Below are 26,811 nucleotides of genomic sequence, written 5' to 3'. Positions count from 1 at the left end.
TATCAATAGTTAGCTGACAAAAACAGGACTTGGAAACTGGGAAATATAAGGAAAGGATCAATGATATAAGGGACGTATTTTAAAATGGTTAAGTAATCATCATCATCATCATCATCATCATCATTATTATACAATTGTATCACAGCGGCCAGTTGTTTCGCCGGATTTGGCATTGGTTACTAGTGGGGCCCCACCCAGGGGCCTAGGATGTCGTAACGCATTTTCGTAATATGCGTGCAGATCCAAGCAGTGTGGCTTTTTGCATTTGACTGATGGTGATTTTTTCAATTTTTAACTGTTTTAAAAGTAATTCCAGTGCTTTTGGGATAGCACCCAGTGTGCCAATTACCACTGGAATTACCACTGCCGGTTTGTGCCATAGTCGTTGAATTTCGATTTTTAAGTCCTGGTATTTTGCGATTTTTTCATGTTCCTTCTCAGCGACCCTGCTATCACCTGGTATTGCGATGTCTATGATTGTGACCTTATTTTTCTCAACCAGTGTGATGTCTGGTGTATTACGCGCCAGTATTTTGTCTGTATTATTATTATTATTATTATTATTATTATTATTATTATTATTATTATTATTATTATTATACAATTGAATCACAGCGGCCAGTTGTTTCTCCGGATTTGGCATTGGTTACTAGTCAGGCCCCACCCAGGGGCCTAGGACGTCGTAACATATTTTCGTAATATGCGTGCAGATCCAAGCAGTGCGGCTTTTTGCATTTGACTGATGGTGATTTTGTCCATTTTTAACTGTTTTAAATGTAATTCCAGTGCTTTTGGTATAGCACCCAGTGTGCCAATTACCACTGGAATTATCACTGCTGGTTTGTGCCATAGTCGTTGAATTTCGATTTTTAAATCCTGGTATCTTGCGATTTTTTCATGTTCCTTTATTATTATTATTATTATTATTATTATTATTATTATTATTAATATAATAATAAATGCTAATGCAATGAACACTGTTGTAAATATTTTAATTACTATTTCCTAAAATTATTTGTACCCAGACAACACACGGTTTAATTGGAAATGGAATTTTTATATGTTATACAATAAAAAACCTGAGAGAAAGAGAAAAAAAAACTAGCCTAGTTTCCAGAAAGGAGATGCTAAAAATATTTTATGAGGCAAGTATTATGTGTGGATGCTGGTTAATGTAGTTGAGAATGGGAAAACCCATTTTTCCATTAGCAATACCATGTCATGTATACCTTGGCATACAAGGATGTTCTTTGTCCCTTTGATTTATTCCTCTGCACAATAAGGAGCGACAAACCACTTTTATCCAGGAAGGAATGGGCGTCTGACTGAACATTGGCCTGCCTCTCTCTCTCCATTTTACACCATTTGTGAGGCCACAGATGTTCCATGATCTGAAAGGAAAACATGATGCAGAAAATGGCTGCCCACCATGTTTCTTTGGGTATCGAGAGGCCGAGGGTTGTGTGGTTCTTCCAGCTACCCTGGAGATGTGAATATTCTTCCAGGTGCCTTGATTATGAAAATCACTGATATTTCAGCAAGGCTAATGAGTGAGAAGGGGTTTTCATAGGATGTGGTGGTCAGAAAAGTCAAGATGGCAGCCACAATGCTGTGACTGATCTCCGACCATATTCGTGCATCACATGTTTTGACACACAAAAGCTTTGAACCAGTAGGCAGTACCTTGACTACTCTTTTTTTAAAATAGTTTTTATTAAACATTTTAATCTTTAAAACACAGAAAGAAAAACACAGCAAGGAAAAAAACAAAACCAAAACATATATAACGATATAAAGTAATTATACAGCCTTCTGTATCGGCTTTCATGTTTAGCCTTTATAGTTTTCCATTCTGCATTGCCTTCCTATTGATTTTACCTTGTCCAATAATACAATAACAGTAGTACTAACACTAATAATAATATTAATTATTTATATCACGATTATATTTACATTCTCCATTTTCTGTTTTGGCTTCTGTTTTCTAGCCACTTATAAATTCTATTGCATATTTTATAGAAATCCGATTCTTCTCTTCCTTTTAGTTCTAGTGTCATTTTGTCCATCTCTGCACATTCAAGTACTTTTCTAATTATTGTTTCGTCTGCGGGTGTATTGATTTTTCCCCCAGTTTTGTGCGAAAGCAATCCTATCTGCAATGAGTCTGTGTATTATTATGTATTGAAATTGTTTATCCATTTTTTTGATCTAATAGTCCTAATAAAAATGCTTCTGGTTTCAGTTTTATTTTTTTGCTCCGTAATTTCTTCCAACCATTTCCGAATTTTGCACCAGTATTTCCTTGTGATGGGGCACGTCCACCACATACGATAAAATGTTCCAGACTTGTGGCTACATCGCCAACATTTGGGGATAAATTTCTCCCAACTCTCACTCGGATGCTGCAGAAAGCCATAAAATGAGTAGTTGCCAAGTGCCCAAAATGTGAACACGTGACTGCATGTGTGTGTGCAAAGCCATCATAACTTTGGAATTGGATCCTTTTAGGGAGTCTGTCATCAATCGAGGACTACTTGTATGTAACAGCTCTTCTTTCCTATTACGTCTGCTTTGATACCTTTTGAGGTCTAGAAGATTGTTGTGTCTTCTTCTCTTCTTGCTGAAGGAGCTCTTTTCAGGCTCTTTGTATTTTTATTTAACAATTATTTTTATTTTATTTATTTATTTCTTGCTCTCAAATATCTTGACAGAATTGGGATTGGATCTGATGAACTTCATCTCCTTGCCTTGTCTTCTTTCCTAGACTGTTATCCTCCCTTTCTTTAAGGGGAATACATAAACCACGCTCTTCCTGTTTCCCCCCCAAACAACAACCCTGTGAGGTAGGCTGGTCTGAGAAAAACTGTCCCCAAATAATTTCAGTGGGTGAGAGTAGACTAGGACCTGTGTGTCCTGAGGCTCAGTCTGATATCTCTTAACAACCACACTACACAACTCTGGCAATTTCCCCATAATTTGAACATCAATGAATTGATTTATATTGATCTATTACATTTAATTTTAATTATTTTAATTACGGTAATTAATTTGTGTTGTAAATTTGACAACCTGTGAATTTTAAATCAGACTGTTGGAATCTCTTTTCAGAAAAAAGAAAGCATTCAGTCATCTGGGGAAAGTTGTAGATCAGAGGTGGAGAACGATTCACAATTTGTGGACTTCAACTCCAGAATTCCTGAGCCAGCCATTGTTCTCCATCCCTATTGTAAAACATTGGTGGGTAGGGAAGACCTTTACAAGTTTCATTTTTTTTTTTAAATATTGCTATCCTACCTTTGTTATTTCGCATAAAGTCAAGGCAACAAACATATACAATACTTCTCCTTTTCCCCAGGTGAGTTGGGCTAAGAAAGAGAGAGATTGCCCATGGTCATTCAGCTGCTTTTATTATCTAAAGTGGGATTAGAACTCACAATCTCCCAGTTTCTTTCTTTCTTTCTTTCTTTCTTTCTTTCTTTCTTTCTTTCTTTCTTTCTTTCTTTCTTTTTTTCTTTTAATTTTTAATTTTATTTTAATTCAAACATCATCTTCCATTAAACAGTGTGTTGTCTGGGTACATATACTTTGTGCAAATATTTTGTACAATTGCAATTTACAGACATATTTATTATTTTATCCATTCTTAACTTAATACTAATACTAATATATACCATACCTAATACTATCACAACCCTGTTCTTAACTTATTTAACTTTGTTAAAACATTTTTCTCTATTTCACTCCTCTGCTTTTTTCCACTTTTCACATTTATTCTCTAACCATTGATAAAACAATTCCCAGTTTTTAACCTGCTGCCTTAACTACCGGACCAGAGGTCTTCAAACTTGGCAACTTTAAGACTTGTGCACTTCAACTCCCAGAATTCTCCAGCTGGCTGGAGAATTCTGGGAGTTGAAGTCTACAAGTCTTAACGTTGCCGAGTTTGGGGATCCCTGTACTAGACCAAGACTGGCTCTCCTTTTCCCATTTAAATTATCCCATAGTTTTGTAACTGAAAATCCATCAAATGCCTGGTGCTACTAAGTGGAGTCAGGCTTTGCTGCTAAGCCCTCTTTTGCTTTGTTGAAGAAGTCAAGAGTTGCGGATGCTGTAACTAGTTTGTGTGTTTTGTAAACAGCAAACCTTCATGGGTCAGAAATCTGGGCATCCCAAGGAAAAAAGGTCTCCCAAGCTGCATGGTTATCAGATTTTAGTATCAGAAGAAGAAGAAGAAGAAAGCAACGAGAAAGAAAATAACAAGGAGTTGGAAAAGTTTAGCAAGCAGTTGGATGAAATCCTTGGAATGGCAGACTCAAGAAATGGTACTTTTTGGTTGTTTTTGATTTGTGCTTTATTCATTTATCTGATTTTTATTTGTGCGCACTGCTGCGGTCAAAAAGAACCCTTGGCAGGTTGCATAGCAAAATGCAATATAAAACAAGCTCCATAGCAAACACGACAACACTACTAGAAAAGGGAGAAAATAAAAGATGGCAATGTTCTGACCTAGGCTTCCCAAGAGCATGAAGCCAACTCCTTGTCCCGACAAAAACCCCTTTTATTAATTTATTAATTCAGTAATAAATACTTATTCCAGTATAAGCCTCATATTGCTGTAGATATCCTGCGGTCTCCACATTTGGAACTCTCTTTCTCCTTCCTTTTTGTCCAAGCCACACATTCTAGTTTTGGGTCTTACTTTCAGGTGCTGTTGGCTTATACAACATTGGATTGAGTTGCTGCCTCAACTCCTTGCTTCAGAGCTTCTTAATGAACAGATACTTCACTTCGATACTCCGGAGGTGAGTGATGCTCAGAGAGTATAGTTATGTGTGCAGATAGTTGAGAATTGGAAATGCCTATTCTTATCTCTTCTCTTAACAATTTTTTCCAGTGGGTAAACGTTTAGACGAGCCACTTCTTTCAAGCCAGCCTCCCCCATTTGCAGAATGGAAAAATGAACATTCCTTTTCAGGATTGTTGCAAAACCATAGAATAATTTGAACATTTCCTATTTCACAGAATAGAATAAAATAAAATAGAATAGAATAACAGAGTTGGGAGGGACCTTGAAGGTCTTCAACCCTCTGCTTAAGCAGGAAACCTTAGACCACTTCAGATAAATGGTTATCCAACATCTTCTTAAAAACTTCCAGTGTTGGAGCATTCACAACTTCTGGAGGCAAGTTGTTCCACTGATTAATTGTTCTAACTGTCAGGAAATTTCTCCTCAGTTCTAAGTTGCTTCTCTCCTTGATTAGTTTCCACCCATTGCTTCTTGTCCTGCCCTCAGGTGCCTTGGAAAATAGTTTGACTCCCTCTTGTTTTTGGCAGTCCCTGAGATATCAGAATACTGCTATAATGTCACCCCTAGTCCTTCTTTTCATTAAACTAGACATATCCATTCTTATGGCTAGTATTATGATTAATTGAAACTCTCAAGGGGTGTGTGGCTCCTTCAAATCAGGTGCGCAACTGCAACACGTTATTTAATAAAATACATATTATTTACATAATGATAATTTATATTTTTAAAAAATTATAAAGTTTTCAATTTCTATATTTTAAGTTTTAAGCCATGTTTCAAAACCCTTGGCCTCCCCTCTCTTCTTTATGGTATTGGCAAAACTGCAATGATATCTGTACAGTGTAGGAAATATGATAGGTTTTGATTCTTTTTAAGGGCCGGTTCTTGAAGTATGAGCTCAGTTTTTCCCCTCTGACTGTGAAGTACAACCATAGTTTGATTCTTTTCACTGCAGGATCAATGTACCACATGGAAGAGCAGAACAGGATGCCAGCGTCCCTTATCAAATGCTTCTGCTGTTGGAAAGCATGCAGCGGGCCAAGGGGAAGCCTGTCCGCCCTTTCGACCTTATCTACTGTCTTTCTGGTCATGGTGTGACATGTAAGGAAGTTCTGGAGCCTCTTGGATACCTTTTGGATGGCATAACCTTTAGGGATTGGGAAGCAAATAGCATTAGCTGGGGAAGGCAAAAATCTGTAAATGGGTTTATTGGGCTTATTAGAAACCCAGAATGGTTTAAAAATATCTTTGGATTTGGAAGAATATATTCACGGAAGTAGATGAGAGTATTAGAATTTGGGAAACTAGCATAGAATCCCCTGTGCTAAATTGTGGTTTTTTTTATCTCTTTTCTTCTAGTGTTTGTTCTCCACGATGCTTCAGAAGTCTATTACAAAATTTGGAACCTACTTAAAAGCCAAATCACAGACACAGACCTGGTAAAATCCTACTTTTATAAAGCAGAAAAAATAATAATTTTATCGCGATGTTTTTATATAGACGCATGTTGAATTAATTGATTGTAATCCCCTTCGGCTTTTGCCAACCGGATGACCATAAAACTGTAATACCTCTTAAAAGCCTATTGAAATACACGAAATCCCACCACTGGATCATAGTTGTTTTTTTACCTACTGCTCTCTGTTCAGTGTAGTGGTGATCTGTGTTGCATATTACCGTATCTACTATGGCCAAGTTTGGGAGAGACTTATGGGAACTACAATTGTAACTGTTTGGACACCCGTAAGTTGGACAAGGTAGAGGATTGCACTACATAATGGGTCCCTGACCCCTAGGCTGCGGCCCACTACTTGGCCATGACCCATTTAGAACTGGGTCAGGCATGCAGCTCCACTTGTGTGAGTGGTGCGTGTTTGTGTTTGCCACTTGTGCAATAGAGCTGCACAAGCTTGTGCATTCACCTGCCACTTGCACAGAACTCCCCCCCTCAGGCTGCCAAGCCCCAAAAAGGTTAGCAGCTGTTGCACTAAATGATCTCAGAATGATAGGAACCAGATAGAATCTATCTGTCAAACTGAATAGTACTATACTGGGATTGGCTGATACAGTCCTTGATTTACAACCATCTGTTTAACAACTGTTCAAAGTTACAAAACCACCTTGCTTAGCCACAGACATTCTGGTCCCAATTGTGATCATAAGGCAAGCACTACCTGTATAGCCTGCTCTAAGCAATTGCCCTGTAGATAGACCTAAACTTTCTGCACGCACGCACACATACGCATACGCACACACCCTGTTTCCCTAAAAATAAGACCTCCCTGGATAATAAGCCCAACCGGGCTTTTGAGCGCATGTGCTAAAATAAGCCCTCCCTGAAAATATTGCAACACAGCAGCAGCCATGAGGTGACCACTGCACCTCAAAAGTAATAAGACCTCCCTGAAAATAAGGCCAAGCGCTTATTTGGGTGGGGGGTGTCAAAAGAAAATAAAACCCTGTCTTATTTTCAGGGAAACATGGTGTATGTTTATGTGTGTGTGTGTGTGTATACACACACACAGACACACACATACGTGTATGTGTGTGTGTGTTCCAGTATAACTCTGGAACGCTTCGTGCAATTTCAACGAAACTTGGTACAAAAAATACTGTGGGGGTAAGATACCCCCTCGGGGTGTGTGTTCTGTTAAAATACAGCATGTTGTGCCTTAAAATGGCTTCTACTGTACTGCCGTAAAATGGCTTCTACTGTACAGCGCAGTGGAGTTGCCATGGTAATGCTTCACAGTACTCCACAAGTGGGCTCCCTCTGGTAAGGGGTAAAATCCAACATTAGAAATTACATTTCTAATGGACATATTCCCCCTATAAATAAACCCGGCAACGCCGGGTTATCAGCTAGTAATAATAATAAATTTTATTTCCTTTTTGGTTCTTTCCATCGTTGAAGGTTGAAAGATTGACTCATCTGTATATCATCCATTTGCAAGAATTCCTGGTGTGCCAGAAATGTTCCCATGAAATAAAGATAGACAGTAACCAGCTAATGCTTCATCTTCCAATGTTTGATTTTGATTCTCATCCGATTACTACCTTGGTAAGTTCATTCGGGCATTTGTTAAAGGACAGGAAAGTGCAACCGTAACACTCTATAATCGGACAGGGCTGCATTCATGTAAATTCTAGAGAATGAGTATCTTGTGATTATTAATTTGCTTGCTTAGCCTTACAGGTCACGATTTTAATTACCCAGAGTCACTGCAGAGCGAGATAGGTGGCATATACATGTAATAAATAGCAATAGCACTTAGACTTGTATACCGCTTTATAGTTCTTTTGCAGCCCTCTCTAAGCGGTTTACAGAGTTAGACTATGGCCCCCAATAATCTTGAGTCCTCATTTTATCCACCTTGGAAGGCTGGAAGGCTGAGTCAACCTTGAGCCTGGTGAGATTTGAACTGCTGAATTGCAACTAGCAGTCAGCTGAAGTAGCCTGCAGTACTGCACACTAACCACTGCACCACCTCGGCTCAATAAATAAATTAGCATGAAATGGAGAGTTGACACAGTTGATTTATTTCTTAAATTTATATGCCATCCATCTCCACTGTTCAAAGTGACTGGGCACCTTACAGTACAATAAAAAGCATAAAAACCAAAATATTAAAATTAACAGAAATTAGATAAACCTTAGAACCAGATACACGAGTGGGGTCTTTTTCCATAATTCCATCCATCACTTCCAATGTCAAGCAAGTTTTGAGGCTCTTCCAGCAGACCAAGAGGATGGTGATGGATCTCACCTCTGGAAGCAAGGCATTCCAAAGGGCAGGGGCCACAGCAGAAAAGACCCTTCTCTTAAACCACACCTGTCCAAATTCCTTGACTGATGAGGTTTGCAGCCTGCTCCTTGATTACTTTAAGTAGCTGGTAAAAGTGCATTTTCAGAGGTATTACTCTTAACATTGCCACTGGTAGTTGGAATGATGCAACCTAGAGGCCAATGCATTTGGAATTGGGAAACCATAACTTTATGGCCTCAATTTAAGTAGAAATCATTACCGTATTTTTTGGTGTATAAGACGCACTCCCTCCTCCAAAAGTATGTGGAAATGTCTGTGCGTCCTTTAGAGCGAATGTTGCCAAAGCCCTGCCCACCGGCTGGCCCCCACCCTTTGGCTTCTGACTCCCAGCAATTTGTTTCCTTATGACCCCCGCAACCTGCAACAGCTAATAGGTGGTATTCCGGGAGGCCGATCCAACAGCCAATCAGCTGTTCGTGTTAAATCAGGCAGTGCTGAACCTGGCCAGACTGTTTGCTGCTTGCTGCAAGGAGGAAAATTGCTGGGAGTCAGAGGCAGATTTTTTTTTCTTGTTTTCCTCCCCAAAAGCTAGCTGTGTCTTATAGTTCAGAGCTTTCATAATCTGAAAAATACGGTAAATATGGAATATATTGAGGGAACTGATCTCTGTTCTTGCATTCTACAATCTATTTACTTCTCTTTTCGTAGGAAAATTCACTCCGCTGCTTTTTCAGACCAGAGCAATTAACTAAAGAAAATATGTGCCACTGTGAGAAGTGTAACAAGAAAACATCCTGTACGGGGGTAAGCTGTTTTGGGTGGCGGGGTAGGAGAAATTATTGTTTTGGGAATGTCATGGTCTTTATATTTTGGGATTAAATTATTTGTTTCTTTATGTTGGGTGTAGTTTCTTTATGTTTTTTGCTGGTCCTTGAACCCCAGTTATGATCCTTAAAGCCCTCTTCAGACATAATTGGGCAAAATTGGTATGTTTCCAACCAGGAAGAAGACACAGCCTTTCCCCCATGGTTTTCCCAGTGTCTGTCAAGACTGTCAATTCAGACAGAATATTTTTTGTTGATTTTGCAGAGGAAGAAAATAATGTATTTGCCACGCATGTTGACCCTGCATCTCGTTCGTTTCCGTTCCCAAGGCGGCAACAGAACTAAGAAAGTCACGCATCGCTTGGCTTTTCCATCAGAGCTAGATTTCAGCCAGATCTTGTCACCGGAACAGTACCAACCAGATTCTAAAAAGAAGGTAGGGTATTTGCATGCATTCCCTCTGGCATTAAGGCTACCTGCAATTTGGCAGTTGAATCTCACCAGGCTCAAGGTTGACTCCGCCTTCCATCCTTACGAAGTTGGTAAAATGAGGACCCAGATTGCTGGGGGCAATATACTTGTATTATTTTTATTTATTGTGGATAAAACTTCGTACTCGAGTCTTGAAGATTCAGCAGCATACAAATTAGATAGATAGGCAGGTTATAGATAAAAACATTAGTTCTTTTTTTAAAAAAAATTAATAGTTTTGTAGAATATAAAGGGTAAATAAACGTACGTTTTAGGTGAAATGGAGAAGCTGATTGGCTTTACCCAATTATGAGGATGTTCTTGGTTGAGTCTGCATCTAGTCAGCAAATCAGAATTTATTGAGAGACTAAACCCACTTCCTTAAGGCCTTTGTGGAATTATAAATGTAGTTTGATTTTCACCTTTTGTCTTTGTATAAATCGTTATATGAGTCTGGCTTCTGGGAGACAAAAGCTGGTTTCCATTTATTCAGGATGCTTAATATGAGTTTACAAAATGCTCTAGAGCAGCAGTTGTCAACCTGTGGGTCAGGACCCCTTTGGGGGGTCGAACAACCCTTTTACAGGGGTCGTCTAAGACCATCGGAAAACACATATTTTTGATGGTCTTAGGAACTGAGATACCAATTTGATGGTTGGGGGTCACCACAACATGAGGAACTGTATTAAAGGGTCGCGGCATTGGGAAGGTTGAGAACCACTGCTCTAGAGGTCCTTATTATGCCAATTCTTTCCTCTTGGAGAAGGAAATGGTATCCAAGAAGCCAGCCCAAGACTGAAGGAGAGGGGCCATGCCAGCCCCATTTTCAAATGGCTAATGGACATCAGTCTGGGGATAATCCTGTGTGAACCCTCTTGATTGCACCAATAATAGAAGAGTTGACTAAATGCATTAGATGTTATCTACCTTGAAACTGACATGGTTTATTTGAGAAATACTAACTTTAAAGCCAGAAAAGATCAGGATGAGGCGAAGGAAACATCACAGGGACAAAGTAGGATCTATTTGTAGCATAGTTAGATGCAAGTGGAGGAAGTGCCTTTTTTCCCCTCCCAGCTTGCTCTGCCAAGCAGCTAGCTGAAAACTCCCAATCATCTGACCTGCTTCCTGCGTCAGGATCCTTCCCTTCTCTCTCCCCTAAAATAAACAATTGCCTTGTTGGTAAAATACCTTAATTGCTGTATGGAAAGCAAGCCTGCAAAAATGGTACTTGTTAGGGGAAAGAGTCAAAACAAAGGAGCTCATGTTGTATGAGACTTGGTGGTGCAGTGGTTAGAATGCAGTACTGCAGGCTACTTCTGCTGACTGCCGGCTGCCTGCAATTTGGCAGTTCGAATCCCACCAGGCTCAAGGTTGACTCAGCCTTCCATCCTTCCGAGGGGGGTAAAATGAGGATCCAAATTGTTGGGGGCAATATGCTGACTCTGTAAACCGCTTAGAGGGGGCTGTAAAGCAGTATATAAGTCTAAGTGCTATTTCTATTGCTATTCTTTGGTGTGAAAGACACTGGAAGCAAGGGTAGTTGGTTGTGCACATTTACACTGAGTGTTTGCAAAAGATTACAGATAGCAGCTTCATAAGGTTAGCAAAGGAACTTTAATATAGCCTGACATTACTTAAAAGTAGATTTTTAAAAACAGACTTTATGCACAACCTGGGGGCTCTTCTGGACTCATGACTCCTGCTTGTGGCAGTTACGACTGCCTTTTGCACAACTTTGTATTGTGTACCAATTGGGCCCATTCTTGGATCCAGGGACCCTATTCAATTGTTAACTTCCATGTTGTGGAACCTTATCCTTTGACAGTAAAGTGGTCCAGGAGTGATGTGACAATGATAGTCATTCCCTGTTATAAGAAGAAAGTTTTGCGTCTGCTTTGTTTTTTGAATTATTGCTGTGCACTTCTTTCCAGAATGATGGGTTGTATGATCTCTTTGCGGTGATTGCCCACTCGGGACCAGCTGACTTTGGTCATTACTGTGCCTATATCTGGAGTCTCACCGAAAACAAGTGGTATTGCTTCAACGATTCCAGTGTTTGTAAGGTGAGGAAGCCAGACAGTCCTGGAGACAGTCTTACACAATCATGATCTCTTCCAATGTTGCTAGATGTATTTTGACTCGAATCTTGTGCCCTTGTGACCTCTAGGCTGGAATACTGCAATGTGCTCTACATGGGGCTGCCCTTGAAGAGTATTCGGCGACTTCAGCTGGTCCAGAATGCAGCCGCGCGAGCGATCGTGGGTGCACCTCGTTTCACCCACGTAACACCTATCCTCCGCGAGCTGCACTGGCTGCCTGTTGATCTCCGGGTGCGCTTCAAGGTGCTAGTTGTCACCTACAAAGCCCTTCATGGTATTGGATCTGGGTACTTGAGAGACCGCCTCCTGTCAATTACCTCCACTAGGCCAATAAGATCCCATAGATTAGGCCTCCTCCGAATTCCATCAGCCGGCCAATGTCGACTGGCAACTACCCGGAGGAGAGCCTTCTCGGTGGCTGCTCCGACCCTCTGGAACGAACTCCCCGTGGAGATTCGTACCCTCACCACCCTCCAGACCTTCCGCGTAGCCCTTAAATCCTGGCTGTCCCGACAGGCCTGGGGCTAAAGACTTCAACCCCACTCGAATAGTATGACTGTTGTGCTTTTTTAATGATGTATTGTCTTCATGTTTGTAACTTGTTTGTCCTTCCCTCCCCCTGAATTGTGAGCCGCCCTGAGTCCCCTCAGGGAAAAGGGCGGCATACAAATAAAGTAAATGAAATGAAATGAAATGAAATCTGGGGTTTTTGCAGGGGTGGGGAGAAGAGAAGGAGATTTAAAAAAAAAATATTAAACAGGTTAGGACAGTGGTTCTCAACCTTTTCTTCACCACGGACCCCCTTTAAATATACTATGGACTAATTTACTTCTAAGTTGTTTGATAAGCAATAATTAAAATAAACCATGACTTTGCTTTCAACAGCTGAGACAAAAACCTCCTTGAATGTGGACGCTTGTGCTTTCTATTCTGCAGGTATCCTGGGATGATATCAAATGCACTTACGGAAGGCAGTATCTCTGTTGGTAAGGAGGAATGCCAGGTTTCATCCCGATCCATCTGGATTAGTAGTTCAGAGGGAGGAGAAGGAGGGAACCACAGAATATGGCTGGCTGTGCGGAGAACAAAATTAGTTCAGTACAGTATATGGGGAGTCCTTGACTTATGACCACACTTGAGCCCAAAATTTCCATTGCTAAGGAAGATAGTGTTAGGTGAGTTTTGCCCCATGTTATGACCTTTTGTTCCGACTGAGGTTTTCCCAGCAGCACGAAGCCTTATCCTCGTCCCGATAAACCCCTTTTATTTAATTTACAGTGAATTCCTCTCCAGCAAAGTCTTTCGTCTCCCACAGTCTTTCAAGATAGTTCACAATTACTGACCTTTATCAGGCTTGGAGAGTGGCCAGGCCGATCTCTTTCAGACGCCGCAATACTTGGCAAGATTGTAGGAATGAACTAATTGTCTCCTGCAAACTCCACTCCCCTTTCACTCCTCTTTTATTTCCTCTGGGAGGGACCATCCATCGTCCATCTGTGCCTTATTCCCATGTCAACCCCTGTTCTTTAGCTGTTCCCTTAACTCTGCACATGCACACACTGGGAACAGGCTGCAGCTGTTCATCTGCCTCATTGATGTTTGACTCTGAAGGCAGCTGATAACTGACCTACGGCTCTGGCCCCATCTTTGCCTTCGACACAGAGCCCTCATCAGAGCCTTCCCAAGATTCCAGGACTGGCCCATGTTCCTCCCCAACCTCCTCACTGTCTGAATCTGCTGGAAGCTTTGCTGGCCGTTGGTGGGCCACAACACCTTTCTTGCCACACTGGTTAAATGAATCCCTGCAGTTGTTAAGCTACTAACATGGTTGCTAAGTGAATCTGGTCCCCCCCCCACCCCCGTTGACTTCAGAAGGTCTGAAAAGGTGATCTCATGACCCCAGAATACTTCAACTATGATTAATAAGAGCCAGTTGCCAAGCTCTGAATTTTGAACATGTGATCCTGGGGAGGCTGCAATGGTTTTCAGTGTTGTTTTAACTACGGCCACTGAGTGGTGCAGTGGCCGAGCTTTCCCCTCGCAATCAGGAGGCTGTGAGTTCGATCCTAGGTAGAGGTAGATATCTCTCTCTCTGGGCACACTGAGAATATAACTGCTGAAAAAAAACCTCCACATTGGCGACAGGAAGGGCATCCAGCCAGTAAATACTCAGCTCCATTCAGTTGTCCAGACTGCTCCCCCCAAGGGATTATGGAGTCGTTAAAAAAGAAAGGTTTTTAACCTTGGCCACTAAACGAATGGTTATAAGTTGATGACTATCTGTATTCTCTTTTCCTACTGATTATGAGACATTTGGAAGACACCCAAGTTGCTTGTTCCAAAATTTGAAACAATTTAACTTGACTGAATTTTGGGTGAAAGAACTTCATGTGATTCTATGTACTCCCCTGGCAGATGCTATCTGATTCTTGTGTTATCACTTAATTTGCTTTCCATCACTCATTTTTTTCCCTTCCATTATTTTGCAGGGGTGAAACTGCCTACCTTCTGGTTTACATGAAAAGAAATAGCACATCGCTCTGAAGGTAAATGAAGACTTGCAGTAACTGGGGAAGCTCCCATTCACGCTTCCCAAATAAACCGAATCCCGCAAGTTGAACTCATGTCCATCAGCGTCAGTGAATGAGCATGCACAGGAAAAACGTACATTTCAAAGGGAGAATTAGGAATGTACTTAGCATTTTGAGCCCTCCAGAAAATAAATGCCTAAGTAAAAGAATGAATTTCTTTCCGAATAGCTCTGGAAAGCTTCCCATAACTCCTTCTAGGGCAGTGATGGCGAACCTTTTTTGGCTCGCATGCCATAAGTGGGGGGGAGCGCAGGGACGTCGTGTGCGGGCGTGCTGCACCCATAATGCAATGCACTAAACTCAATGCACCCCAGTGCGCATGCGTGCACTATAAGCACTCCCACCATTTTTTGCATGCTTTTTTTGCCCTCCCCAGGCTCCGGAGGCTTTATAGGAGCATGGGGAGGATGAAAACAGCCTCCCCTGCCCCCCCCCCCCCGGAGGCTTCAGGGACCTTCAGGAGGCTTCCTCGAAGCCTCCAGAGCAGTCAAAACAACCCTCCGAGCAAACCAGAAGTCTGTTCCCGAACTTCCGGTTTGCCCACAGGGCCGTTTTTTGCGATCCAGAGGCTTCAGAGAAGCTCATAAACCCTCCGGGGGGTGGGGAGGCTCTTTTCGCCCTCCCCAGGCTCCTATAAAGCGCCTTGAGCCTGGGGAGGGCGAAAAATGGCTTTAAAAAAGGGTGAACTCAGCTGGTCAGCTGGTCAACGCCTCACATGCCCTGACAAATGGCTCTGCGTGCCACCTGTGGCACACGTGCCATAGGTTCGCCATCCCGGTTCTAGGGGTTCCTATTTCTAGAGTGATCAGAATTTATTAATTGGCATAGGAATAACTGCACAAGAGTAATATATATTAGTGTATCTGTTGGAAATGAAATTATATACTTGGAATACTTGAGTGACCTGAGTAATTTGCTTTCTCTTTAAGGGGACATAATTTTATACGATGATTAACTACCAGCATCCCTCTTTCCTGCAGTCATAGGGACTGTAAGATGCTGCAATTGAAAAAGAGATTCTTACATCTCCTTGAATTATGTATGGCACATTGTAAAATAGAAGAACGTTTGCAGCATGTATTTATTAGATCCAAGAGTTTGCAATTTGCTACATATTTCAACATCAGTCATAGTAAGGGGGCTTCTCTCCTCATATGATTAGTGATTTAATTTGATGTATTTTCTGATGATGTGCTTTATTATAGCCACTCAAGTGCAACAAAGTCCTTGGAATAGGGAAGTGAATGAAATAACACTTAAAAAAAACCAGAATGATTACTTGATCTACCTCAGGTTTTCTTGGACATGTTGATAAGACTGACAAATGAGTAGTGTTGCATATAAGATAACCAACTGGCTAGAAAGTTATGTACTTGGGTGGGTGATGGGATGACAATTATTTGCTCTGGATAGCAATCATATAAATTAAATGAATAAAAATAAAATAAGTTATCAAATTCTGATTTAAGATTACAAAGGATTTCTGCCTACAACACTTGTGTTTTGCTTTATTTCGGTTTGTATGAAAAACCTAGGAATGCTTTATATAAGCCAATTGTTTATAAATAGTACCATCAATTTGTCATTGCTGTATTTATGAATTATATTACATTTTAATTGTTATCTTGCTTAGAATATAAGGTATTCCATGTCATGAAGCAGTTAAGTAATTGTTGTATTACTGTTCTCTTCGTTGAAAGCTAAAATGTCATCTTAGGAAAATGTGCCAGTTCTTATGCTACAACCGGCAAGACTTTTAAAGGAGTCATTTTGATTGAATGGCGGAAAATGTAAGAATGCCTATTCCTCGCAGTCATTCTCTACCACTGTGTATTTCTCGCAGTCATTCTCTACCACTCAGTCAGAAGTGAAGAAGCTTCTTGGATGAGAAGTGAAATGTCTTCAAGGAAAAACAAAAAAATTGCCTCTTGAAAAAGCATCCTTGGGACAACCATGACCGGGATGACAGAATCTCCATAGTCAGACAGAAATTGTAGTTCTGTGTCATCTGTTGGCTATATTCCTCTGATCACTACCAGTCTTCAAGAAAAAAAAATGCATTGGATCAACAATAGCTTTAAAACAAGATCTTCAGCATAACCTTTCCATTTCATGCAAATTTATGAAATATATCTATATATTTGCAATGGATCAATATATGTGAACAAAGATTCATTTACATTTAGACATGCAACTGTTAAAAGATCAGGAACTCTGCTGCAGAAAAGAAAACCACTCCTGGGGCATGGTTTCTTATCTGTACTTTATATAGGCACTACTTTAATAAGTGTTTTCTCCAGATTAGCAGAAAGAGTTAGTCATAGCATACAATTCACATTGATGAGAAATCACTGAGGGGCAGATCTAATAAAAATGGAATTAGGGATTGTAGCAGATCATAGATTAGTTTTAATTCAGTTATGGAATATTGAGGTATGTTTGGACTTTGGAAAATCCAAAGTGAAGATATACAATTACTACAACCCATGGTCATATCAATCAATGTTAAGGAATTCTAGAGAGCAATATTAACCAGATCTGGATACAGGATTCTCCTCCATATTAATGTTCATGTAATGACCTACTCAGAGATGGTATTCTATTTTCTTCACGACCCGCTCAGTAGCGGGAGCAGGTGCACCTGCATGCTCGCTTTGGTCACACGCGGCACCTCTGGGCATTCACAGAACCTTCTGGGCATGTGCAGAAGGTCCTTGATGATGTCAGGGTGGGTGGGCGGAGCCCGAACTGGTGCGAACCAGCAGCATACCACCTCTGGACCCACTGATAAAAATAGGATCGCCAACATGATTGCCATTGTGATATTGGATGGTGATATGATATGGCACAACAAAAAGAAGAATGACCCACTGGCAAAATATACAGGGCAAATCTAACCTTATACGTTTTGGGTTCTCCAACTGTACTCATTTTATTTTAAATGAGAAGGCATTTGGACTGGGACTTATTTCTACCTTTCCCTTTTAAAAGACAATTTGAAACAAGATGAAGAAAGCATTCAAGGTTGGGGAAAAAGTTGATATCGAGAAAATGTTTTTTGAAACAAGAAGAGACTATCTACAGTTGCTTCATCTTGGTGACAAAATGCCAACAAATGACATTTGACTGAAAGGATGTCCAGGTATACTAGATGTCTTGGCTTTTCTTCCTGGTAATGCACAGGAGACATCATTCCTTAAGCAAGCTGGGCTAAGAAATCTAGAACCACATTGTTTCTAATGGAGTAACAGCAGAGGGCAGCCTAAGAATAGGCAGAGAAATTACACACACACACACACACCTACACCTATTTAGTATAAAAGTGCTTTAGAAATGTATTGCATGGGACAATAGAATTTTGACTAAATGTTCTTGGGTAGAATGGGGTGTTCTTGCACGTATCGAATATCAGATGATGAGACAAATGTCATTTTCTTTCTATGTATTAAATTTATTTATATCCCACCTTTATTGTTTTTGTTTTTTTGTAAACCAACTCAAGGCATGGTTGAGCATGGTTAATACTCTTCCCTCCTATTTTTCCCACAATAACTCTGAGATAAATTGTCCTGAGAACTACCAGAGTTGCCTATCTGGCTTTCATGTCCAACATTTTTTTTGATTGTATAACTTTCAGGAACTTCTTATTTTATCTCTACAATAGATTGACTCAGCCTTCCATCCTTCCCAGATGGGTGAAATGAGGACCCGGATTGTTGGGGGCAATATGCTGACTCTGTAAACTGCTTAGAGAGGGCTGAAAGCCCTATGAAGCGGTATATAAGTCTAACTGCTATTACTATTACTACTATTACTATTGCTAACCATATACTATAGACCAGGGGTGGCTCTTTCCTTCCTCTGTTGCAGCTCTATCACCTGTTGGCGTCACAATTTTGAGAGAAGCTTCCGGGGGGGGGGGGGGAGAGAGAAGCACAGTGCACCGGGAGAAGACTCTATGGCAAGGGGAGGGTTTTCCAGTTGTCTCCACAATTGATAGGGCTTTCGGTTATGACAGGTAAAGGAAAAAGGATGCCATGCTAGGAGGAGACTCTATGGTGAGGGAACTGAACTTCTGGTCAGCTCCAGAATTGAACAGGGGGCTTCCGGTTAGGACTTTTGTAGCTCCAGGTGTTTTCTTTTCTGTGGGAAACGGGTCCAAATGGCTCTTTGAGTGTTTAGGTTTGCCGAACCCTGCTATAGACTGTTGAAAAATCTCTTCCATGCTACTGCCAAGCGAACAACATGGGCGTGTCCATACAACAACCAGGAACCAACTTTTACTCTAGGGAAATTTTACTTAACATTATACAATAACATGACGAATGAAGACTTCTTTTTCAAAAATTGAATCCTTAAGTAGAAAAGAACAATTGTACAGCATCTCCAAACTAGCTTGTAATTTAGAAATGGCTATTTAATCCTTCATCTACTTTTGATAGCGGTATCCGTTTATCAGATCAGGGGTGTCAAATTCAAGGTCCACAGGTTGGATCTGGCCTGCGGGATGCTTTGATCTTGTCCCATGTGGGCCCCCTGGAACCAGTGAAGGGCCAGCCCGCTGTTCCTCTGCCAGTGGAAGCAGAGCTCAGGGTGGAATCCAATTTTGGCTATGACAGCCTTCTGCAACCCCTACCAGTGAAAATGGAGCTGGGGGGGGGCGTTCGCGGCTCCATTTTTGTTGGCAGAGGGCTGCAAGAGGCCATCACAGCCAAAAATGGAGCCTGGGCCAGCTGTATGCCACCTCCTCCCTGGGCTCTATTTTTGCTGGCAGAGGGCTGTAGGAGGCCATCACAGCTGAAAAATGACCCTCAAGTGATGGCAAGTTGGCCGTGTCCACCCTGGCCATGCCCCTCCCACCTCCCTAACCTCAAACACCACCCTGATCCAGCCCTTAATGAAATCAAGTTTGATACTCCAGTATCAGATCTTCAGTTCGATCCAACATTGGTCCAGGACCACTAACAAATACTTGACCTGCTGTGATCCGTCTATGGTTTATAAAAGGCAGAATTATGCTCTGCTCGGTTTATTTGATCATGGCTATAAATTCAGAAAAATTTAGCAAACGGTTTGTCTAGCTCTTCCTATTTTGGATGATATTAGCTCCTTGTGACAGAGACAACCTGTAAGGCAGGAGAAGATCACACTTTGCTTTTATAGAAGTCCAAGTGTGATTGTTCATATATTCAACCATGCGACCACGTTCTTCTTGGCATGGACAATAGGTTAATCTTAAGGATCACATGAAAAAGCTTGACTGAAAACAAGATACCCATTCCATTCCTCTGTGAATGCATAAGATCTATACAACTTCATGGGTGATTTTCAAGCGAAGGAATTATCTTGCCCAAGAAAAATAACACTTTTTACCTTCTCGGCTGTAAACAGAAACATTGACAACTTCTCTTCCAGGGTATAAAGGTCTTTTGAAATAGATTACCTTGCCATTGCAACTAATGCTCTCAACTCTCTTTAAGTTGTTCCTGAGGGGGGGATTTAGTAGTTATAAGAGACATTCTATAAATATGGGGACCCTAACCCTACCCCTTCATTTCTCAGTGGTCCCCTATGGGATCCAAATACTTTCAATTCAGTGAAACAAAGAAGTCCTGTTTTGAATCTGCTATCCCTCATCACAGTCACTTCTTGTGACATTGGGATAGTAGTCCCCCTACACCAGAAGTCTTCAAACTTGGCGACTTTAAGAATAACCTTCACAATTCATTTCAGTCCCCCAAACAATGATCAAGTATCTCTTTATTCATTGAATAATTTCTCTTTAAAGGTAAAGATTCCCCCATATATGCTGTTGTTCCCGTCTCGGGGGGGGGGGGGGGCAGTGCTCATCTCCGTTTCAAAGCCAAAGAGCCAGTGTTGTCTGAAGACATCTCCATGGTCATGTGGCCGGCATGACTAAACGCCAAAGGTACACGGAACACTGTTACCTTCCTACCAAAGGTGGTTCCTATTTTTTCTACTTGCATTTTTACATGCTTTCGAACTGCTAGGCTGGCAGAAGCTGGGACAAGTAATGGGAGATCACTCCATTACATGGCGCTAGGGATTCGAACCACCAAACTGCTGTCCTTTCTGATCAACAAGCTCAGCATCTTAGCCACTGGGCCACCACGTCTCCTAATTCCTCTTCAGAAGTCATCAGTGAATCTCTGCTTAAACATGGGAAATTTCCACCACAGTGGAAAGATTTACAGGAATCTGAGGGCAAAGGAGGACAGCATTGCTTATTGAACTCAAGTGGCCTGGGAAAAAGATGACATGTTGTCTTGTCCAGTAAGCCGAAGAGGAATTTCTAAAAGGCTTTTCTAAAATGTTTGGGTTCTGTCCTGCAGCTGAAATTGAATCTTTGGGCAGAGAAGTTTTGTTTATATACACAGACAACGAGGCATTGATTTGGTCAATCCCTTCCAGCCAAACTTGTTTAAGGACCTTGTTTTCAAGTGAACAAGGAACCAAAAGATGACCTAGCTGCTGTTGGAAGAAATGTCCATCTGGGTTCAGTTCCAAGTGGGGAAAAAGACACTGGAAACATGGAGACTGCTTGGAAAGATGGTTCAATGGTGGACAGGATCACATGGTTTGAGGTCCTGGGAAAGGGATGACATGCCTTGAAAATCTTGAAGAAAGAAAGAGAAGAGATGCTGAGAGTGCCCTGGTTTTATGCCCTCTCTGGGTTCCACCCCAGAGCGTCCCTTCCTGTGCAAGAAATGCACTCTGATTGGTGGTCAGACTTTCAGGGGGCCGGGTCTTAAGCTAACTTTGAAGGTTGTCTGTCTTTTGAGTCCCAAGCTTGGTTCAGCTGTTGCTGGGTGTTGATGTAATGAAATTGCTTTGGGATTCCTGAAGGAGGCAGATCTTTGTTATGTAGAATAGACTGGCCCAGGCCTTAATGGCCCATTGAGAAAGGGGGGGTGGGGGAGCAGGAAGCTGCAGGGAGCTGCTTTGTCTTTAAAACATGTTTCTCTTTTTCTCATCCAGGGAAATATAATATTCTGCCTTTTTAATATTTCCCTAAAATATTTCATTTTTCTGGGATGGGGGTGGGTGCTAACTTCCTACACTGTCTTCCGAGGTGGCGCAGTGGTTAAATGCAGCACTGCAGGCTACTTCAGCTGACTGCAGTTCGGCAGTTCGGCTGTTCAAATCTCACCGGCTCAGGGTTGACTCAGCCTTCCATCCTTCCGAGGTGGGTAAAATGAGGACCCGGATTGTTGTTGGGGGCAATATGCTGACTCTATAAACCGCTTAGAGAGGGCTGAAAGCCCTATGAAGCGGTATATAAGTCTAACTGCTATTGCTATTGCTATTCTTCACCTTATTTTGAGGCTTATCGAGGAAAGAATAATCTATGTCCTCTTTCCATGAATTGATGCGACTTGAAATACAAATTATGACAGGTAGTCCTTGAGTAGTGACCATCACTGAGCCCACAATTTTGGTCATAAGTTGTAATGGTTGTAAAGTGGATCATCGTGTGACCATGACCGATTTTATAACCTATCTTGTGATGGTTGTTAAGCAAATAGCATGGTCATTGAATGAATAATGGTCATTGTTTGCTATTGTTTTTTTTCCCCTGAAACCAAAAACATTGGAAATTGCAGTCCCATAACTATGAGATGCTGCAAACCGCCCCAAATACAGGTCGGTTGTTGAATGTCCAAAATTTGATCATGTGACCAAGGTGTTTGTGTGCAGCAGAGGCAAATATTGGAACTTTGAATCCATGTCTTAAATCCCTTTTTTGGGGGGGTGGGGGTGGGGTTCCCATCGTAACTTCAAACAGCCACTAACTGACAGTTCATAAGTCAAGGACTAACTGTAATAAATAAATCACTGTATCAGTGACTTTTATATGTTTCTATCAGAATGAGGGACACAGTGGCTCAGTAGCTAAGACGCTGAGCTTGTCAATCACAAAGATCGGCAGTTCGGCGGTTCGAATCCCTAGTGCCACATAACGGGGTGAGCTCCCATTACTTGTCCGAGTTTCTGCCAACGCATTTACATGCATTCTGAAAGCATGTAAAAATGTAAGTAAAAAATAGGAACCACCTTGGGTAGGAAGGTAACAGTGTTCCGTGTGTCTTCGGTGTTTAGTCATGCCAGCCACATGAACACAGAGACGTCTTCAGACAGCGCTGGCTCTTTGCCTTTGAAACAGGGATGAGCACCGCCCCCTAGAGTCGGGAACGACTAGCACATATGTGCAAGGGGAACCTTTGCCTTTATCAGAATGCGATATGAAGGAAATCTGGGGTCCCCCAATGTGCTTCCTTTTCAAGAGGAGGTATTTTTCTTTGGAGGTCTAACTGGCAGGAAGACAGTCAGTTGCAGACCTCCCAGAAAAATGAGCTTTCAACAAAGCAGAGCACCAACTTCAAGTGTTCCTTGTACTTTCAATAAATCCCCTTCACTCAGGCCCCAGTGGCATTCTTACAAAAGAAAATGGTGCGTGATTGAAACAAGGGGATTGTTTGGGTTCTGACATCCGGGTATTTTAAAATTGGCCATACACCTGTTAATATTCCAGGTGGGGACATCAGTTTGTGAAAATTTGAAGCCTCTCTTTGAGGTCATCATCCCAATTTTGTGCATTATTAACCAGATATCTAGCTGAAGATGTGAGATGGAGCAGAAGATGAATAATTTAGCCTTGCATTCACCAATCTTAATCATTGTTGGACTATCTGAGGCAAGGACAATTGTTAAACAAGCGCTTATGGACTTAAAGGAATGTTTAAACATTGGTATGATTGGTCCTTGACTTACAGGTCTAGTGATTGGGGCAGCAGGCTAGAAAGCAGGAGGCCATGAGTTCAAATCCTGCCTCAGCCCTAAAAGCCAGCAGGGTGACTTTGGGCCAGTCACTGTTTCTCTGGAATTGAATATTTTGGGATATCCTTAGAAAGCTTTGGCTAAGCATTTGCAATCTGATACATTAATATATAGAAAACTTGGACCAGGCAGGGATAACCATACTTAGATAAAAGGATAAAAATCCAGAAGTTTCCCCCTCTCCTTTTCTTAACTAGGCCATGTCAGCAGTTTGATTTTTATCACCAATTAAGGCGATGAATGGCCATTGTGGGAAATTTATGGCTTGGAATTTTGCAATGTCACCAACTGTGCCTTCTGCATACCATGATCATTTGCCCTTACTGTTTACAAGGGAGCATTGTTTTTCTGTATCCAGGTATGTATTAATGTCTCCTGAAGGACAGACAGTTGAGCGTTCCAGGCAAAGGTTCTCACTCAAGAATGCACATGCCAAAAAATATGTTAGTATTTATGGCTGTAAACTGCCGGGAGCCATTTTGTTGAATCTGGTATATAAACAAGAAAGATAGCTAGCTAGCTAGATGATAGCTGGCTATTTAGATGATAGATATAGCTAGATAGATGAGAAAATGTCTGCTGTGAACTCTGTGTAGGTGTCAGGAAGGGTAGCCAGCCAGTAATCATTCATCTCCATTCAATCATCCAGTTTAATCCCGAATTAAGAGAGAGAGAGAGGAAGGGAGGAAGGGAGAGAGAGAACGAATATAGATGGAAAGCCAGATAAAATCATTCATTCAGTTAGATCAGGCAAAGTCAGGCAGTCAGAAGATTGTGCCACAGGTCTGTGCTTACCAAAAGTGAGAAAAGGTGTTTGGATGGGGATGCCAGAAGTGGTGAAGGATTTGGGAGAAGGCAAGAGAGTGATAGCATTCAATTCAGTCCAATATGCAGTGAAAAATTAAATTCAAAAATTCAAACTGCAGCAGAAATATGGCAGATAGGAACAAGTCCCAAGTCAAAACAGGTATGGGCCTGCAGTGATCTTGAATAATAATGCCCGATGGAATGCTGAACGGGAGCCAGGAATGAAATGTATTTGTTACAGTTTCCAACAAGAAAATCCTTCCATATTTACAATAAAGCCGTTCAAGATATGATCAGACAGTTAAGCAGTATAACATTTCTGCTTAGGGGACAGAAGTTCCTGGAAAATTAATGCATATAGTCAGTGACGTGTGGTGAGGTTTATGGCTGGTGAGGCACTGACACAGTGGTGGGTTTCAAAGTTTTTTAGACTTGTGGACTTCAATTCCCAGAATTCCACAGCCAGGCATGCTCAGTTCCGATTTAAAATGACAGCATTTGTTTTTCTCCTTTGTGAAAAACTTTCCTTCATTCCTTTTCTTCTCCCTCCCCCTCCTTCCTCCTCCCTCCCTCCCTCCCCCCTCTCTTAAACAGACACACGTACACAGAGAAGTTGGATTGGACTATCTCTCCTACCCCCTTCCCTCTCTCACTCCTCTCTCTCAAACAAACACAAACACAGAAGTTGGATTGGATAAATTTTCCAATGGCTTGAAAGCAGCTCCTCTGCCATACCCCCACCCCTCATTCCCCTGCTGCCTTCCCCAAACACCTCCACCATTGCAAATGCAGCCTGCTGTCTGGGTGGAAAATGCCTGAAACGCAATAAAGCCCACCCACCCAATCACCTCCTGCTTGCAGGCTGGGGTGAGAGAAGAGGCAGAGAAGCCAGAGGGGAGCTGCAGGCGGAGCCACATTGTCTTTTCAAACTTGTAATCAGTGAAGCTGGGCTTATATAGCTTTATCCAGCTGTGTGTGTGTGTGTGTGTGTGTGTGTGTGTGTGTGTTTAAAAAGGCAACATGGCTCTGCCTGCAATCAAACTACACTTGGGGAGGGGATCTACACTTGAGGATGAAGTTTGAATTCCTCCCCCTCCCTCTGACCCACACGTACATTTTCCAGCTATTTCAGAAAGGATTTCAACTCTGCTCTTGCCTGTCATCATGAAAAGAAAAGAAAAAAAGAAAAGAAAAGAGCTGAGGTCAGGCTGAGGTAGTTGCTGCCAGAGTCACTGTGGATGACTCTGCTTAACTGTTTAAAAAAGCCTCTAAAAAAGCGCCGTCTACAGGAGGAGGCAGGAGAACGACATGCCTCACTTACGTGAGGAATTTTTATGCTTTTAACCCTTGCTTAACTCTGCTTGAGTGATCATAAAACGCCTAAAGTCAGACTAGAGGAGGCACGTGGTTCTCCTGCCTCCTCCTGTAGAGGACGCTTTTTAGAGGCTTTTTTAAACAGTTAAGCAGAGTCATCCACGGTGACTCTGGCAGCAACTAGCTCAGCCTGACCTCCGCTCTTGCCTTTTTCCTTTTACATTTTTTTTCTTTTCATGATGACAGTGGTGAGGCTCTGCCTCCCTTGCCTCCCCTGACTACACGTCCCTGCATGTAGTACATGTTGCAATGTTCATTCATATACCCAGACAATGTCATTATGGCAGAAGGACTTTGTCTTGCTGGTTGGGAAAGGGTAATTTCCAGTTTCTTGCAATTAGCTTTGCAGATTTTTTTTTGTTCTAGCTTTATTTTTTATTTTCTACTTTGATGGTATTATTCTGGTTTTGACTTAATACTGTTTATTGTTATTTTTCTTACTTTGCTTGTACTGTGGATGTTTTAACTGTATTATATATTTTATATAAGTGGCTGAGAATCTCTTTTTGATTGTGGTAGGATAAAAATATCTTGAATAAAAATATGACACTGCAGGCTACTTCTGCTGCCTGCCGGTTGCCTGGCAGTTCGAGTCTCACTGGCTCAAGGTTGACTCAGCCTTCCATCCTTCCGAGGTGGGGAAAATGAGCAGCCAGATTGTTGGGGGCAAGAGGCTGACTCTGTAAACTGCTCAGAGACGGCTGTAAAGCACTGTAAAGTGGCATATAAGTGTAAGTGCTATTGCTATTTACACACACACACGCACACACACACAGTCACGTTTGCATCTAGCAGCCTATCAAATCAATTTCTATGTCCAAATATAATGTGTATTTATTTATTAAATATTATCAGACATTAAAAGCAATTTGACAAAATAATCAATAATCAGTAGAATCCATTTTATGGCAGTACGGTAGAAGCCGTTTTAAGGCACAACAGGCTGTATATTAACAGCACACCGAGGGGTGTTAGGGGTGTCTTTCTCCCATAGTATTCATTTCCAGAGAGTAAGTCATCTGTGTACCATGTTTGGTTGAAATTGCTCGAGGTGTTCCAGAGTTATGCTAGAACATACACACACATGTTTGCACCCTATGTCCAAATATAATTTGTGCTTATTTATTAAATATTATAAGACCTTATATTAATCATTGTTTGAATACATAGTGAAAAGAGGAAACTTGAGAGTTCACAAGGTTGATACTA

At 41.5% G+C, this 26,811-nt stretch overlaps 1 protein-coding gene across 1 annotated transcript; it reads left to right on the top strand.

Moving 5' to 3' along the window:
* Positions 1 to 4,138: 4,138 nt before the first annotated feature.
* On the top strand, positions 4,139 to 14,986 carry USP18 (ubiquitin specific peptidase 18). Its single transcript, XM_087722856.1, has 10 exons — positions 4,139 to 4,322; positions 4,706 to 4,802; positions 5,763 to 5,908; positions 6,167 to 6,246; positions 7,722 to 7,868; positions 9,283 to 9,378; positions 9,664 to 9,834; positions 11,804 to 11,935; positions 12,908 to 12,957; positions 14,461 to 14,986. Exons 1-10 carry the CDS (start codon positions 4,148 to 4,150, stop codon positions 14,513 to 14,515), a joined length of 1,149 nt encoding a protein of 382 aa, XP_087578982.1. The 5' UTR covers positions 4,139 to 4,147; the 3' UTR covers positions 14,516 to 14,986.
* Positions 14,987 to 26,811: the final 11,825 nt, after the last annotated feature.

Source organism: Thamnophis sirtalis, unplaced genomic scaffold (genome assembly GCF_051295495.1).
Source record: "Thamnophis sirtalis isolate CommonGarterSnake01/CBP01778 unplaced genomic scaffold, rThaSir2_p1.2 scaffold_9, whole genome shotgun sequence".
NCBI lineage: Eukaryota > Metazoa > Chordata > Lepidosauria > Squamata > Natricidae > Thamnophis > Thamnophis sirtalis.
The sequence above is the reverse complement of the archived record's forward strand: the minus strand, read 5'-3'. Positions and strand labels throughout refer to the sequence as shown.